The sequence below is a fragment of the Sciurus carolinensis genome, chromosome 8 (assembly GCF_902686445.1).
Source record: "Sciurus carolinensis chromosome 8, mSciCar1.2, whole genome shotgun sequence".
Lineage (NCBI taxonomy): Eukaryota > Metazoa > Chordata > Mammalia > Rodentia > Sciuridae > Sciurus > Sciurus carolinensis.
The window spans coordinates 19,215,412-19,234,289 of NC_062220.1; the positions used below are offsets into that span (position 1 = coordinate 19,215,412).

The 18,878-nt window shown below is 36.0% G+C and overlaps 1 protein-coding gene across 2 annotated transcripts in view; it reads right to left on the reverse strand.

Moving 5' to 3' along the window:
• Positions 1-2,610: 2,610 nt before the first annotated feature.
• Positions 2,611-18,878, reverse strand: part of Nup205 (nucleoporin 205) — a 65,239-nt gene continuing 48,971 nt past the window's right edge. For both annotated transcript variants that reach the window (XM_047562476.1, XM_047562475.1), the window contains 9 exons: positions 18,346-18,472; positions 16,036-16,112; positions 13,099-13,227; positions 12,787-12,913; positions 8,677-8,843; positions 6,600-6,723; positions 6,072-6,200; positions 5,242-5,315; positions 2,611-3,076 (listed from right to left, as the gene is read on the reverse strand). In XM_047562476.1, coding sequence (XP_047418432.1) covers positions 2,924-3,076; positions 5,242-5,315; positions 6,072-6,200; positions 6,600-6,723; positions 8,677-8,843; positions 12,787-12,913; positions 13,099-13,227; positions 16,036-16,112; positions 18,346-18,472 — 1,107 coding nt within the window. In that variant the 3' untranslated portion in view covers positions 2,611-2,923. The remainder of the gene's footprint in view (positions 3,077-5,241; positions 5,316-6,071; positions 6,201-6,599; positions 6,724-8,676; positions 8,844-12,786; positions 12,914-13,098; positions 13,228-16,035; positions 16,113-18,345; positions 18,473-18,878) is intronic.

The following is an 18,878-nucleotide window of genomic DNA, read 5'->3' on the forward strand; positions in this document are numbered from 1 at the left end:
TGACAATTGGAATCTAGGTGAAAAGCATATGGTTTCATTGTAGTTTTCTTCAAACTGTTCTGAAGATTTAAAAATTTTCAAAATAGGTTTGGGAAAACAATAAATATTTAGAACAGGCTAGATTGTGTATTCACAACTTGTATAGTTCAAATAAGACACATATGTGTACATCACCCTTTTGTCAAAACTATAGTGATAATGGCTAGGAAAAAGGTACATTTATTTCCCAGCCCAACAAACTGATTAACTCAGTAAAAAAACAAATTAAAATCATACATTGATTTATTATTTTTGAGGACTAGATGAACCTTTGCTTACATTTTAAATCAAAGTATCTGAACACTGGTTTCCTCCCTTTGGCTTTGCTGGAGAGCCAGGCTGTACCTAACACCCTTTGCCCTAGGTAACAAAGCTCGAGCAGGCCGCCCTCTCAGCTCAGCTGCTGTCAGCTGTTGCGTGTGTCAAAAAGCATTTCTGGTCCAAACCACAATAAAGCTGCAGTCCTTCCTCCAACTCCCTCCCACACATTTCTCCACTGTCCCAACTTCTGATCCAGTCAGCTACACTTTTGAAAGAAATAAGAAAACAAGATAATGGTGTTTAGTAAACCCACAATCTTAATTCCAAATTTAGCAAATATCTCCTGTGGAAGGGTTCACAACACAGGTTTATAAACATGCTCCGCTCTGCTGATCATTTGGGATGTGAGCCTGTGTTCCAGATAAAAAAAGATCACTATATGCAGGTTGGGGATGTAGCTCAGTGGCAGAACACTTGCCTAGCTTGTGTGAGGAGATTAAATATATATATATATAATATATATAATATATATAATATATTGTTGTATATATAATATATATAATATATATATTAAATAATATATATACATTATTATATTATATATAATAATGTATATATAATATACAGGCTATATAGCCTCATATAGTTTATGAGCAGTGGAGCAACAGACATGAGCAACAATATTTTGGATCCACTCATTCATTTACCTCCCACTAAGATTTCTATTAACTATTCAGGATGTCTTCCAGTTAAAGACTATTGTTTATAAGTAGTGGGCAGTAAGTTAACTTCAGAATATAACAATGATCAAGCCTTTAAAAAATATTTAGAAGTCATGGAAATTTTATTATAGATAAAAAAACAACAACACTACACCACCATTGAACTAAGTTTTAATTTTCTGTTTCTACATGAATCAAGACTTCATCTAGTCTCTCCTGCATATTAGGTTAAAATAATTGCTGGTTGGAAAGGAGAAATTGTTCTCTCAGATGACACAGTCACTTGAATATAATTGGGAAATAATGGTGAATATATACATATATATATTTTGTCCTAGAGGTACCCATTATATTAATGAGAAATATTGAAGATTAATTTAAGAAATTTCACAATAATTTGTAAGGAACAAATGCAAGTTACCATATTGTCATTTTACATGGTCCAAAGGAAAAAAAGGGCAAAAACTAACTTTAGGAAAAGAGACTACGTGACTTTTTGAGACACTTCTATAATATGCTTTCATAATACTGCATACACTATTCAATGACAGAGCAGGGCAAGCATTCTTATCCACCCTACCCCATGAAATAACCATGAATATCATAAAAGTATAAACAAAGTGTATATACAAAGAGTGAAAAATTAGGATTTCCAGATTATGCCTCTATTTTAACATTAAGAAAGTCTTATTACTAGAGATGTTGAACATTTTTTCATATATCTGTTGATTGCTTGTACATCTTCTTCTGTGAAGTGTCTGTTCATGTTCAACATCTCTAGTAATAAGAGAAATGCAAATCAAAACTACCCTAAGATTTCATCTCACCCCAATTAGAATGGCGATTATCAAGAACGCAAGCAACAATAGGTGTTGGCAATGATGTGGGGAAAAAGGTACACTCATACATTGCTGGTGGAGTTGCAAATTAGTGCAGCCACTCTGGAAAGCAGTATGGAGATTCCTCAGAAAGCTTGGAATGGAATCACCATTTGACCCAGCTATCCCACTCCTTGGCCTATATCCAAAGGACTTAAAATCAGCATACTACAGAGATACAGCCACATCAATGTTCATTGCTGCTCAATTCACCATAGCCAGATTGTGGAACCAACCTAGATGCCCTTCAGTTGATGAATGGATAAAGAAACTGTGGCATATATATACAATGGAATATTACTCTGCAGTGAAGAATGATAAAATTATGGCATTTGCAGGCAAATGGATGAAATTGGAGAATATCATGCTAAGTGAGATAAGCCAATCTCAAAAAACTAAAGGACAAATGATCTCGCTGATAAGCGGATGAGGACATATAATGGAGGGGTGGGAGGGGTTAGCGTTAGGGTTAGGGTTAGGTTTAGGGTTAGGGATAAGGAGGGTGGTAAGAATGGAGGAAAGAAGGACTGTATAGAGGGATAAGAGGGGTGGGAGGGGTGGGAGGGGTGGGAGGGGTGGGGGGAAGGGAAAAAAATAATCAAACATCATTGCCCTAAGTAAATTTATGATTACACAAATGGTATGCCTTGACTCCATGTACAAATAGAGAAACAACATATATCCCATTTGTATACAATAATAAAAAAGAAAAAAGAAAAAAAGAAAGTCTTTAGGGGCAAACTACTCTTGTGGATATTTATTTGTTAGATTGCCAATAATGCGGATCACTTACTAGATAAAATTTCAAAAGAATGATCATACATTTGCTTTGTTTTTTTAAAAAAAGATTTTATTTTTTACAAGTGAGAATGAAATCAGGTAAAGAGTTTACAGAAAAAAATGTCTATATATAAAGAAAGAAATAGCAAAATATTTTTTTGGTCATAATTTAGAAACAAACTATAAAAAGAAGACAGTGTTTCCCAATTTATTTCTTCCACTGAAGAGCATACATACAGGCTCTCAGTTCCTTGATATCCTCAGTAGACCACGTATTCGTCTTACAAGAGCCTGTATGAAACTATAGCGAGATCGAACTTTTGAATATAATCCTTCAATGTCCAGAAGTTTCTTTTGTAGTGATTCTCCAAAAGCGCTGATGGCATCGGCCTGAAGCTAGAGGTAATACAGATAAGACTATTATTAAAATTGTTGTCTCAAATATTTCTTTCATTCTATGCCTTTGAATTTTAAAATACCTTTCTATTTTGTAATGTAGTCTTTCCAGGGTAAAATATGCTTGGATTTTTGTAACATGGTACCAAAATTAATAAACATTCATAGTTTCTACCTTAGAATTTCTTGGTATGAGCCTACTGATTTTTTCTTCTTACCTTTCTTGTATAAATGTGTAAATTTTAAGATCTGTTTAAATAGTAAAACTGTTAATGCTGATATGCTGACATACACACAAAACCAATTCCTAAAGTGCCACATAAGAAATTAGTTAAGAGTGGTTTCTTTTGGGGAAAGAAAAAATGCAGGTGACAAAGAAGCTTTTACCTTCTACTTTATTTTGGAATTTTAAAAAATACATTTGCATGTTTTGTTTTTATAAAATATCAATGGGGAAGTCTGACCCAATTTATGCTTTAGAATTCATACCTATTTAGAATGGATATATAATATCAGAAATATCTTTCTGATGTTATGCAAAAAGGCTAAAATTAAGAACAAAATTATATGAACCTACCTGCCTTCAGTTTTGCATTAAAATCACAGCATTGAGTGAGACCATTTATCCTGCATTTCTTCCCCTAACCTTTTAATAGACCACTCTAAATGAAAACAGTAACAGTCAGCAATTCAACATATTTTTATTATAAAAATCTTCTGGAGGATCTATTCTTTGCCTAATTCTGCACTTGGACTCATTTGGTACTAACTTCCCTACCCAAGCCTATCCAAAAAACAAGTTTCTTTTACTAAGGAACAAATGCAATCAGGCCTAAGATGAGAGCACATTGTCCAGGACATTTCTGTAGGCTGCTGTAACTGTACCTCTCTTCTGATAAGGCCCAACCTTCAGCTTTAAGAAGGCAGCAACAAGGAGGGATTAGGGAAGAGCAGAGGCTTATCAAATCATGGCTAAGGGTATTCAGATGCCCACTGGCAGATCTAATTGCAAGTGATTTTTCCCTAATATCATACTTTGCTACTAGTTAATTTGAGATGTTCATTTCAATTGTTTTCAGAATGGTCTTCAATTTTACCAATACTGCTGTTTAAAGGCATAAAGCAGAGGGGAGGGGTGGAGCGGGTGGGGATGGGAAGGATGGTAGATTGAGACAGACATTATTACCCTATATACATGTATAAAAAAATTTTTAAGTAAAAAAAAATAAATAAATAAAAAAGAACATAATGCTACCTGTTATTTATAGACTACTGCAGTAGAATTTTTAATGGTTATTATCCCTCTCACCATTATTTTCTGAAAAATTAGGTGTTGAGTGAGACTGCCTAAAAATTCTTCTACAAAGCTAATCAAAAGATAGTAGGATTTCTATACTGCTATGGTTTGGAAGATGAATGTCCCCCAAAGATCCATGTGTTTAAGGGCCTGGTCCACAGTGGTGGGAGGCGGTAGAATCTTTAGGAGGCGGGGCCTTGTGGGAGGTTCTTAGGTCACTGAGGTGCACCCTTGAAGAGGACTATGGGACTAGGCCTTGTACTTTCTCTCTGGCCATGCGATAAGCAACTTGCTCTACCTTCCACCCAGTATGAACACTGGAGACCCAAAGCAATGGATCTGTCCAGTCTTGGGCTGGATCCCCCCAAACTGTGAGCCACAATAAATATTTTTCCTTTAGAAGTTAATTATATCAAGTGTTTAATTATAGTGACACAGAGCTAACACACAGATCCCAATGCCTACTGGTTACTCAGCAGTTAGCATACTCCCAGCACTCCACTGGGAGCTTCAACTATACAAAACCTCATTTAGGGCTGGGAATGTAGCTCAGTTGGTAGCGTGCTTGCCTCACAAGCACAAGGTCCTGGGTTCAATCCCCAGCACCGCAAAAACAAAACAAAACAAAAGCCTCACTTAATTCTGACGAGATCTTCCAAGGTTGAATTATCATTCCCAGTGCTTAGATAAAGAAATAGAGGCTAGGAAGTTAGGTTGTTCCAAGCCACACAGGTATTAAGGAGCCAAGCCTGAATTCAAATCAGGTCTCTATATGCAACCCTGAGAATTATAATCTTTATTGACTTACCAAGCTTTCCCTTTAACTTTAATAAAGAGAGAGAAAAAAAGTGTAAGACTAGAACCTTACCTGGTCTATATCATGTTGGTTCACTACAGTCAGCCCACTTTTAAAATCCAGATTGGTTTCTGAGGAGAAGGAATCTAGAGATAAAAGACACAGTGAAGACAGCTTTGCAAGTACAGACCTACTAGCCAGTGGAATAACTTGCTGAAAGTGAACAATGCAGGGCAAGAATGAAACTCCTGCAGCCACGGAAGCTCCTGGGAAGTATTTCATTGACCCAAGCCAGGGTTCTCAAGATTTTCTTGTTTCTTCTCACCTGAGTCACTCACTCACAGAGGCTCGTTCCAGCAATCAATAAGAATCATAGCCTAGTGGCTCACCCACTTCTATTCTTCTGAAAAACTGTGACCAAAGGACTGCAGAGCTGAGTCAGCCCTTAACCTCAAGAAGCTAAAGAACAGTTGATAAGAAGGCTCTAAAATATTGTTATACATAGCATAATTTCCCATGGACAGAAGAAAAATACAAAAAATAGCTACATCTATGACTAAGTAGTTAACGATTACCCAATTCACTCTTAGTAACCTGGAACATAAAAGGAAACTGACCAAATTATATTGTTATATTATCTACATGTACAAATCTGTAACAATGAATCCCACTATTATGTATAATTTACCAATAAAAACAAATAAAAAATATAAATAAATAAACAAAAATAGTTGGGTGCAGTGGTACATGACCATAGTCCCAGTTCCTTGGGGAGGCTGAGGCAGGGGTCTGACTTGAGCCCAAGAGTTTGATACCACACTAACATAATGAGATTTTGTTTAAGAAAAAAGTTACCAGAGTTTCAAGGCACTAATGTACATAACTTTCAAAATAAAGTTTACCTTGTAGTCTTCTGTTTTTAAATAAGGTTCTGGAAGCAAATAAGGAATCTTGAGAATCCGTGGGTGTGCAATGTAACAAGTAGTACTCCAGATGGCGCCAAAGAATAAATAAGCAGGTCTCTATGATAACTGAGTTCAGATTAAAGGAAAATAATCTCATCATGTATTTTTTACTAGCCAGTTTCTATGGAGGGGGAAAGAACCTTAGTCTAGCAGACAGGTAAGGTTCCAGTGTGGGTAAGAGAAAGTAGAACGATGTGCTGAGAGGAAAAAGGGGAGGTGGCAGGGTACTGGGTTCACGGTTTTGAGTCCTTAACTCCCATCCAGACAGAAAATCTGCATTTATTAGAGTACTACCAACTATGCTAAAAGAAAAAAAATCTGGAAATATATTAGGCATTTACTGGAAGAAAATTAACAATAATTCCATCCCCTTCCACCTGGTTTTTGTGGCCAAATAATGTGAGAATAAGTAAATAGCTCCTCCATTTAAAGGTCACCACTCAAGTCTGACTTCATAAAGGATACAAGAACAAAGGGAAAGCAGTTTAGCTCGATTGTTGATCAACTTCACCAAACGCCTTCTTGCTAGAACATATTTCTGGGCAGTGGAAATTTTATCAACACCAGCAGGCATCACAGACTGGCACAACTAAGAGAAAGAAAGAAATGTAGCATGAAAGTGATATAATTGTAACAAATTCAACAAAACTCCACCATAAGCAGGTCACTGTGATAAATGCTATGAAAAACACTCATTTAAAAATCCTTGCAAATAAGTATCTACAAATAAGAGCCAAAGAAGCAGTCATATTCACAAATGACTGTTCACCTGCTGCTTTTGAGAAAGTCTGTCCCAGAAATAGACATTTCCAACCTGCTAATGGGCCACCAACCCTGAATTTCCTATCACACTGAAACAAAACAAAACAGGTTTTTCAAGCAGTAGGTGAAACAATGCCGGGGAGAATTTCTGTAACAGCTGTCAGGCACCTCCTGAAGAAAAAGAAATATAGACTTCTAGGGCACAATAAACAAGCGATCATCAACCCAAACCTCCCCTGAGCGCTTCTGGACTCCGCATGCACATTAGCACAGTGGTGCAATTTAATATTCTGACATTGGGTTTGACAGAGGGTATACAGAAGAGGGGCTGATGGAATGCACATGCCACCATGTCCCCGGTTTCTGCATCTGCACAATCAACCAAACACAGATTGAACTCATTTTAAAACAATAAATACATCTACACTAAGCATGTAGATTTTTTCCTTTTTAGTATTCCTAAACAATACACTGTAACAATAACTTACACAGCATTTATATTGTATTAGGCATTCAGTAATCTAGAGATGACTTGAAGTCCACAGGAGGGTGAGCATTAAGTTATATACAAATGCTATACCATAGGGGACTTTAGCTCCTGGGAATGTGGCGTCTGCAGGGGGTCCTGGAGGGCACAGCCTGGGTATACTGAGGAATAAATCTGCCAGCATTGCCAATAAACTATACAACAGGAGGAAGGACTACCAGATAAGAACTACATGGTTTCAGGGGTGACCTGAAGCTAGTCAGTAACTCACCCTACTTTTGCCTGCCATGTGTCTTTGGGCAAGTTATCCCAGCCTTCTGTGCCTAAGTTTCCTTGCTTGACAAATGGTAGTAGCAACAATACCTGCCTCGTGTATTCAGCTAGAACATGTAGCTCACAAATTGCTCAATAAATGTTTCCTGTGATTATCAAAAGAGTGGCAAAAGGGAGTAGGCTTTGATTAATCACACAAGTGACATGGAATTTTTGTCATGGAAGTCTGGTATAAACCAGGATGGGTAAAACAGCTCAATGTCCAGGCTGCCATTGAGCACCAGGAAGCTAAGGTGCTAAGCTAATTCTTAGTACCAGGACCTAAGAATTGGCCAAATTTGGCTGTGCCAAACAGAAAAGAAGGAAAGCTAGTTAGGGAGCAAGCCCAGTACCTCAGTATCTTGAGCTACAGAAAGAGGGGAATGATTCTGGGTCACTGAGAAAATGGTCAAGCCTGATGTGCAATCCCATTTGTTTGAAAAATTCACGAGAAGGACACGGAGGATGCTGAAGGCACAGAGAAATTTACCTAAGTTTTACTGCCAAAATATCTGCAACATAAACGCCAACTGCTCGGCACAGATTTTAGAGTCCAAATTACCCGAAACTCTTTACTTAAAGGCTAGCTCCCTTTCTTTTTTCTTGAACAGGAGTTACTTGACTGTTTTTATGTTTGTTCGTTTTTGTTTTTTTTTTTGTTTTTTTTTTAGTTGCATATGGACACAATACCTTTTTATTTATGCAGTGCTGAGAATCAAACCCAGTTTCTCACATGTGCTAGGCACATGCTCCTCCACTGAGCTACAACCCCACCCCCTACTTGACTGTTTTTCAGTCAAGAATGTCTATGCTTATGAGCCCGGCGCAAAGGTGAAACTCTCCTTCCAATCAACCAGAAGAATCATGCGATTCCTTAAGCCACACTTCGTACATAATCTTCACTCCCAAATCTGGAACCAGTACTCTGACTCTGATTAGTAAAAGCAATGGTTTCTCAAGTTCCCATCTCAAGATTCATACCTCTTTTATCTCATCTGGGGGAAGCTGCTCTACATTCTGTAGCTTGTTGACGCTACGTCGGTGACTGTCGTAGTAGCTGAAGAAATCACTGGCACTCTGTTTCAGTAGGTAGACAATAATGCCCAAACCAGGTAGGCGCCAATATGGAACCACTGGAGCTTGGGTATCTAGTAAATGACACAAAACTATGTTTCACTTATAAACCCTTTGTATGAATATAAACGACCCACATAAAATAATGGATACTCCAGAATTTAAGGACATGTAAACTACCACTAAAACTAACCAAGACTACATTTAAACACCAATGATAATTCAAAGAACAAGTGGTTAGAAGCAAGTATAATTAGGTACGTATGTAAGACTGGAGACCTTGAAAAAGAAATGTGAGTGGTGGAAATCAGCAGAGTTTTTCCTTTAATGGATGAAGACTTCTTTGTGAACTTCATGAAAGATATATACCTCTATCTTCACCCCTCAACCTGCTCAATGCAGACACCCAAATTTGGGAGTGCTCAGCCCCTGGTGAGTAATCCCTGCCTCACCATCTGGATTCATTTGTAGACTGCATTTTTCTGGTTATTGAATTGAAAGCTCAAAGTCATTCTTTGAAAGATTCCAGGAGAACACTAACTGAAATACTGCACACATAAATGTTAAAAAGTATTTTACTACAATTCTATATGGGTAGCAAAACAAGGGGGGTTTTTTTGTTTGTTTTTTTGTTTTGTTTTATTTTGTACTGGGGATTGAACCCAAGGGCACTTTACCACTGAACTACATTCCCAATCCTTTTAATTTTTTAACTTCAGACAGGGTCTTGCCAAGTTGCTAAGGGTCTCACTAAGTTGCTGAGGCTGCCCTCAAACTTGCCATCCTCCTGCCTCAACCTCCTGAGTCTCTGGGATTATAGGCATGTACCACCACGCCCAGCTACGTAAGAAAATTTGCCTTCTACGTGACTACCTTTCAACAAACGTGCAAACCAACAGTGGGATATCATAAAAGTTGTTTGCAGAAGAACTAGGGAGCAATAAGGATATCATCCCTATGTAGCATAATTAGAGCAATTTCTTCTAATGACTAGGGGATTTCTTGGAAATACTTGATCATTTCAAGTTTGATTTGGAAATAATAGTTGTCTGGTGGCCCACACTGCCATGATTCTGAAAGGGAGATTACACTTGCTTCCTCCACTACCAACTCCCTTAATTTTGTTCTAAAATCAGATTCCACAGGTGTTATGTGGAGGGGATGTATTATCTGCAGATGTTGCAACCAATCAGGATTTCCTAAACAAACTTATTAGCCAGATTTTCTTTTCCAGTCTTCAGTGAAGACATGATAGTCTTCAAAATATAGGTCTTTATTGAGAGCCTTCTCCTGGTGAAATTGGGTAGACTGGTACCCAAAGAAAACTAATATCCACAAAGAGGATGGTCTAATGCTCAGAGGACTCAAACATTTTAGAAATTCTCACCACACTGACTTGCTCAAGTCTAGAAAATACTAGAGCATTCAGAGGCCCATCATATGAGGATGGTTTGTGAGAAATTAGAGTACAGAAACAGATCCCACAGGGGCCTCAGACTGTGACCTAGGAAGCAGAAGTCCTGCAGGAAAGGGTCTCTGGATCACAAATAATAAGTAATATGCTACATGATAACCCTAACAATAATAATAGCAAACAACAGGTACTACTAGGACCAGGTACTACTACTATGAAAAACAGTGCTACTTTCCTTACATTAGCACATTTAATTCTTAAAATAGTTTGTCGGAGGAGAGTTTATTTCCATTTCACACATAAAAAACTGAGGCACAGAAGAGGGTAAGTAACTTCTCTGAAGTCACACCAATTGTCAGTAGTAGAACTGGGATTCAAATCTAGGCAATTTGTTATCAACTTGTGTTCTTGACTACTACATTGAATTGTCTATTTTCAAACCTACTACATACCTACATGCTCTTGTGCCTAAAATTGGTAGAAGAAAATGTGGCTGTTGACCCTAAAAAATGCTGACCAATTTATAAAGTTTCATAAAGTACATCTTTTAAGTATTAAATATGAATGTTATGATATGCAAGACTACCTTGGAAAGAAAAGGTAACTAAATAAAATGTTAATATTTTAATAATTATAAGTGATGCATTATTAGCATATAATAAATGTTTCTGAAAATGACAAAATTACAGTTTTGTTTGAATATCTAGTGTTCAGGTAAATTATGTTTGAAAAGGTTGTTAGTTTCAAGGGGAACAAAAGCATTGCTTTTTTTTTTTTTTTTTTTTTTTTTTTTTACGGTGCTGGGGATTGAACACAGGGCCTTGTGCATGCAAGGCAAGCATTCTACCAACTGAGCTATATACCCAGCTCCTAAACATCGCCTTTTTAACACAGCAGTCTCCATCAAGCTACAGACCTACAAGATTAACAAACAGACTGATGTTCATTTACCAAATGCTAGAAAGGGAATACATCAGCTTAAAAAAATCTTGCTGGGACCCCAGTCCAATGAACAAAAAGGAGGCTCTGGGCAAGACTTGCAGTCATTCCAGGCCTTCTAAAATGAAGTCAACCACTCTCTTCACATTGGTGGAGTCACCTGAACGGGAAAGATAACTTACCCCTCATGCTAGGGATGTAGGGATTGGAATCTTCTCATGGTGGTCCCTTTTTATTCTAGAGTGATCGCCCTGGCAATAAACTTTTTGAACAGCGGGGGAACTAGAACTACATAGAATTAATTTACTTAACCAAGCCAAAAGAATTGTTTTATACTTCTAGTTTAAATGACTTAAGCATTTTATCCTATAGACTATAAATCTTTATAGCCACTTTCCAAACTTCTCTAAAGTATATTCTCATCTATAAAAGACTATTCCAAATGAAATCACCAAATGAAAGGTATCTTATGAGTTATGAAGGATTTCTGTTGGGCATGGTGTTAGTGTGCTGGCATAAGTCCCTTGATTCAATCCCCAACAACATATACACACACACACACAAACACCTCAAAAGAAAAAAAAAAGTAGAACTTCTGCTTCCAAGAATGACAAACGGATCACACCAAACAAGATTCTGCTTTCTTTGAGACTCACCAGCAGAAAACAAAAAGCCCTGGACATAACATAAACAAAAGCAGACAGACACTGGTGGAAAAATGCAGAAATACTATTTGAAAGCAGAATAGTAGGTGTCTAGGCCAGGGGTTGAAAGAACAAGCAAATTAAAAGGAGCAAGAAGAGCCTTTAAGGAAGAGAAAATGATTTACATGTTTTGATTTTGATAGTAGTTTTACAAGTGCTTATGTTATTACTAAAATTATTCAAACTGTAGATCTAAAATGACTGAATTTTTTATATATAAATACCTCAATTTTCAAAAGAACATAATCCCATTTTACCTAGAATATTTTATAGTAGAGTTGGAATTCTTAGCATAATTATATAATAAAGGAATATGTTATTAAAATAACATTCTCAAAAATCTTACTCAAAGGTTTCCTGAAATCACCACCAGTCTATTCCATTATCACTACCTAATACTAAGGGGCTTTGTTTTTTGAGTGCCCACAGGATAAGAGCTTTAACAAATTTATAATCCTGCCCCACATTCTACATCTTCCCTACTGACTCATTAGGAAATCACAGGCTAAGTCAGCCTACTTAGTATCTAAATTTACTCTGCTGTGTTATAGAAATTTGGAGTTATAATACAAAACCCAATTTAGACACTGAATTTAGCTTAATCAGATTTAATGTACAAAACTGTCTGTCGTATTTTCATATTCTTTACCCTGCTAGTTTACTCTCCAATTCTCGATTCTTTCTTTGGGATCTCAAGTATTATTTAAAACTATACTCCCCCACGTGGATCTTTCAGAGTTAGCCTCAGAAAATCAGGAATTTCCCTGTTCTCTTCAACTCTCCAGGTTTACATGTGGGTCTGACGATAGTACTTCCCACACCTTCTTTAAAGAGTTATTTTAAAATTTCCCCATTAATGACTCATATAAAAAAAATTGCATCTCCTTAGGACCAGAATGAAGACCTACATTATGATCAGGGCAACTTCATCCCTCAGACACATGAAAAAACTGGGCTCACCTTGCCGTGGTCCATCTCTATTAATGGTTTCTGAAAGGCTAGGGGTGAAGAGACACACAGCATGCTGAAAGGTAGGGGAGCTCTGTAGCATGAGTGACTGGCAATATTCCATTACATTGGCACAAATCTACAATGGAAGAACAGCAGTAAATATGTGCCCCCCAAATGGTCTAATACCACAGAAATCTAGATTTGAAGGATACCAAGGTTGTAAATCAATTTGTAAAATTATACACCCCTGTTATGTTCACTGGAGTTTTCCCAAAACACAAAAACTTTCCAGCATAGTTCCACAATTCTCACACTGCCTACCTGTTGCATGGCCAACTCAATCTCATCTTTCTTGCTCACTTTATCTCCTTCTGCATTATCATCTTGAAATTTAAACTGTCGTAGTCTGTCAGAGCCACCAAAGCGACTTAGTAGTCCTAAGCATTGGCGCTAAGAAAGAAAAAAGATATTTTGTTTAAAATTAGTGACTTCTTTTTCTTCTTGAGGGATGAAATAAACCCAAAAAACAAAAAACAAAACCAAAAAATTAGTGGGGAGTGGAATTGCTCTTAAAAACATCTGTTTTCTTACTTCTAAATGAGCCAACTAAAGGTAGCTCCATTAAAATTCACCTCTTTTGTCAATTCATTAAAAAAAGTACCAAATTTTTTCAGCAATTGATCCCCAATATAATCTAAATGCTTGCCAAAGAATTTTATGTCATATTCAAAACAGCATTTATTAATTCTTTGGGAGATAGTGGTTAATATACAACATAAGTTGTAAAACACATGAAAGCAAAATGAGAGGGCAACTAGAACTTGCTTCATAACAAACCAGGACAATTTTGTCTACTAGACTCAAATTTAAAGGCCACTACTGCTGTGGTTGCATGTAGAGATTTCTTAGAGGGGGGGTGGGGACATACAGGGTGGCAACATACCATCTTGAAATGTTGGTACTTTTCACCTGAGGGTACATTTGTTCCTAGAGTTCTCAGAGGGAAAGAATCACTTTTCAAAACTGGCAGCATAGCGAGTGATTGGCAGATGGGTTTGGATTCAGAACATGGGTTCTAGCGGCAGACATGTTTTGCATGTGACCTAGGACAAGTTACTTATTTCCTCAAGCCTCTATGTTCACATTTCTAAAGTGGTAATAACACTATCTTATAAGATTTCTATCTTAAAAGATTGTTGTCAGGATTATTTGAGACACTGTATTATACTTAAAGTGTTTAGCACAATGTTCTGCACTTAGAGTATAGTAAAAGCATGTATTTTTAAAACCTGGTAACACTACATCTTCTCTATATAAACAAATATTCAGTATATACGTATATAATATACAATGTTTTGTTATGTAAACTGATATTTGTTTAAATAAGTTTGAATAAGGCAAAACTTATCAAACTATAGATTTATTTTGCCAAAAGTCATTTCTATTTTTCAAACTTATAAATGTATTTGCTGCCCTTAAATATAAAACAGATATGCTTAAACATTTCCAAAGGTCACCTTATGAAAGAACCATCAAAAAAGATTTTTTTCTTCCTACTGTGAAAAAAAGTGAGAAGACTAAAAAAAAACCCAGGGCACTTGGGTTTTGTTGCTGAGAGTGCTACCCTTTCTGGGCAGCTGTTTGACAATATGCTGTCAAAATATACTATAGGCATATCCTTGGACCCAGTTATAACACATGTTATTTAATCCAGAATTTAAAATATGTATATAAAAATGTTGATAGCAGTTATTTTTGTTTTTGTAGTGCTAGGGATCAAACCCTTGACCTCACACATGCTAGGCAACCTCTCTACCACTGATCTGCATTTGTAGCCCCAGCATTTTTCTTTTAAAATTGAAAAAACAATTTACGAAAAGAGAACAGGTTAAGAAAATTACTGTAGGAAAATAATGGACTATAAATTCTAGTATATAATTATGTTGTAGCCAATAAAAAGTAAAGGTGTTCAGATCAAAGTAGGTTAGGAGGCTCCCAGAAACTGTGATAAAATACCTGATTGACAATATGTAGGTTCCTCAAGAGATTAGGCACAGAACCACCATATGACCCACTTATACCACCCCTCCATATTTATACTAAAGAATTAAAGTCATCATATTATAATGATACATGCATACCCATATTCATCAGCAGCACAACTCACAATAGCCACACTACAGAACCAGACTAGGTGTCCATCAGTAGATGAAAGGATAAAAAAATGTGGTATGTATACACAATGGGATGTTATTCAGCCATAAAGATAAATGAAATTATGTCACTTGCAGGAAATGGATCAAAACTAAAGTCCATTATGTTAAGTGAAATAAGCCAAACTCAGAAGGTCAAGGATCTCACATACAGAAGTTAGATAGGAATAAGAAAAAGAAAGCTTTGGGGGTAGGGGCAGAAATCTCATGAAAGTCAAAGAAAGATCAATAGAGGAAAGGGACCAGGGAGTGGGAGGTGGAGAGGGAGAAATGAAGTGAAGTGCTAGGGAGTGATAATGGCCAAAATATAGTTATATTATGTGTATGTACAGATAAGTAACAACAAATCCCACTATTATGTACAACTATAATGCACCAATAAAAAATATGGAAAGAGGAAAAAAATTTAAAATTAAAAATAAAAACCTGATTGATAAAACTAATATGTTTGAATATATTGAAAGGAGCTAGGCAGAGTGACACACGCCTGTAAGCCCAGCAGCTCAGAAGGTTGAGGCAGGATTGTGAGCTTAAGGCCAGCTTAAGTAGCGAGGCCCTAAGCAGCACATCAAGACCCTACCTCTAAATAAAATATAAAAAAGGCTGGGGATGTGGCTCAGTGGTTAAGCACCCCTGGGTTTAATCCCTGATACATGTAAAAAAAAAAAAATTTTTTTTAAAAAAGAGGAGGAGAATTTAAGAAAAATTAGTAATAAATGTACAAAACAAAATTTTTTTTAAAAAATTATGATGTGATTTTATTAAATTTCAGTGTGGTATGATGGAAAATATACAAATTGTATGATAAAAGAAAAGAAGTAACAAGATCTAAATTTTATCTTCTGCAACTGAAACCAAAGTTGATTTCTAAAATGGGAAATCAAGTACCAGAAATATAAGCATATTATTCAGAGATAATAAAGAATAAATTAAAACAGACAAAAGGAGTTGCCCAATCTAGGTAGCATAATGGGGAAGACAGGTTAGAGGACTATTATATTTTGTAACACATTTTAAACCGTTATTTAGAAACAGAATCAGTTACCTGGAATCTTCCAATATGTCCCTGTAGCTCCATTAGAGATCCTTCATTTACATCAACATCAAGTTCACTTAATATACCTATAAAATTTGGAATACTTTTAAATATAGTTCTATACTAAAATAAAAACTAAAAAAATAGTAAGAGAGGTTCTGGATTTTTACATTCTTTTGTGTATGAAGAGATTTTTGCCATGAAAGTTTTGAGAAACATGATTCTACAAAGACTAAGTGCTTTTTTTAAAAATATTTTTTTTAGTTGTAGATAGACACAATACCTTTATTTTATTTATTTTTATGTGGTGCTAAGGATTAAACCCAATGCCTCACACGTTTTAGGCAAGTGCTCTACCACTGAGCTCCAACACAGGCCTGACTAAGTGCTTTTTATATATTATTAACAATGAATCAGCACATCTGTGTTTATATACAATCTAAAATCTAGATTGAATTGGTGATTTCAAAAAAAGACACTAAAATATTTCAAGAAAAACCTTTTACTTATAACCATAAAAGATAAAAAAAATTTCTAAACTCAACAGTTAACTACTGTCTAATGAAAGACTTTAGACCTAGAAGTTTCACTTAAAAAAGGAAAGGGGCCAACTTATGCCATAAATACTGAGGGATGGTGGTGGCTGACAGAAAAAGAGAGAAAAATTTCTGCTGGATTGAGCAGTATGAGTTTAGCTCATGATTCTTATCTATTCCTCAGAAGTAATATAGAGGGAAAGAAGAGAAACCAACAAATGCTCATGGAGAGCCTGTAATTTAAAAATAAGCATATTGAGAGTAATCAGTTAAGTGTTGGAGGAATCAAAGGAAAATCACTAGGAAACCACTCCATGGCACTACTGGTACCTTTGAAGAGGCAAGAAAGGGAGGCCTGGCTCAGTCTCATTGTAGGATGCTGGATTGAGTCGGAAACTTAAGACAGACTGGGTAGAGAGGACCCTGAGATCTCTTCACGAACAGGACAGGTTCCAAGTACCTCAATTGGCATGCTCACAGCCCTTCCCAACTCTCAACTTCTCCCCACCCAGACTGTTCTGCTACTGAAGCATCTTCAGAGAGGAAAAGAATTTGGGGATGGTGGATAAAATCAGTGTTTATTTCAGACTTCTCCAGAGCAACATAAAAATGGAGACAGTATAGCCTAGTAGTTAAGCACACAGACACAGAAGCCACATTGTATAGGAAATTACACTACCAGAGTCACCTACATGACTTAGGACAAGTTAACCTTTTGGTGCCTTAGTTCCCTCACCTGTAACATGTGGATAACAGTTTTACTTCATAAGACTGTTGGGTTCTCAAACTAATTAAATGATTAAAACAGTGCCTGGTATATAAATGCTTAATAAATGAAGTGTTATCATTGGTACTACATATTCTGAAGGAAAGGAAATCATAATTGGTCATGCTGTCATTCCAGAACAAAGACAGTCTTTAGACATTCTTAACACGAGCAATTCAAAGAATGCATTTTTTTTTTCCTGGAGGGAAGAGACCTATAATACAAATTAAAAATATCAAGAGATAATTTAAAAGAAATAACAGGGACAGAGAAGAAGAAATGGTGTTTTGCAATGAATCCATGTAAACATACAACTAAAACTATAACTGGAGGTACTGAGGTTTCAAGACTGACTAAATGTTATAAATCCTGATGAAGTAAAGATAACAAGCAAACATAATTTGAACGTGGAAGAGGAAGTATAAAAGAACTCATCACTTCCTCTTTCACATCTGGGAGTTAAATGAGTCTAACATTTACATGTAAGTAAAGAAATCATACTGGGGGAAAAGTGACAAATCATAATTTTTCATAATTTCTTGTAAACATACTGACCTCTTAAGAGCTTATATCTACACTATTGTAGTGAAGATATATTTTTTCTAGGATTTAGCAATCCCTTTTATTTCTTTTCAGTGAGGTTTTTTGAATCAAATTCAAACAAAATTAAATATTTGTTTATTAAAACGGCATGTGAAAAGGTAATCACCTTTGCATGTGTCCATTTCTCTTTCTCAGTGAACACACATAGTATAATGTTGAAAAACTATTCACCAAATGTTAACATTTGGCAATTTTTAGATAATGAGATTTTGAAAGTTATTATCTCCTTGAACTTTTAAATATTTTTATAAGTGTATATCATTTCTATAAACATATCACTTAAAAAGGCATGTGACTTTTGGTATCAATTTCAAATAAATCATATGCAGCTGCCAAATAACAAAAACTGATTTCATTAAGTGTATGTCAGTGTGTAAAGAATAATTAAAAGTCCACTCAACACAATCAACTCACCAGGTAGTGCTGCTTTACTTATAATTCCTGTCAGCAGAGCCAATTCCTGCAAAGATCCAGCACTAACATCCTGACAGCGGAGGATTGCTTGTATGGTATCCGAATGTGAAATGAGAAACTGCAACACCTGAGCCATGGGACAGGCGACAAGGAAGAAATAAGCAGAAGAATAGGAAGTATGCTATAAACGTGTAATTCATCTTTTCAATATTGTTGAAGCAAGTAATTCAATGTAATGAGGACAAATAAGAGAAGCAATTGTTTTCTGCACTTACGTAGTTTATTTCTTTAAGAAGCAAACATTTAACTAAATTCACAAGAGGGTTAATGGTAAGAACTATTTCCAGGTCCATAAATTAACATTAGAGGCTACTGCAAAAGAATACACTATAACCTGGAACTAATATGTGAAAACTATTAATTGACCCTTATTTTATTTATTTGTTTAAATGGAATTAGAATAAGAATTTTAAATAAATGAGTAAAAAATGGCTATGGAATTTGAGAAACTGCAATATGAGAAGTTTGACTAT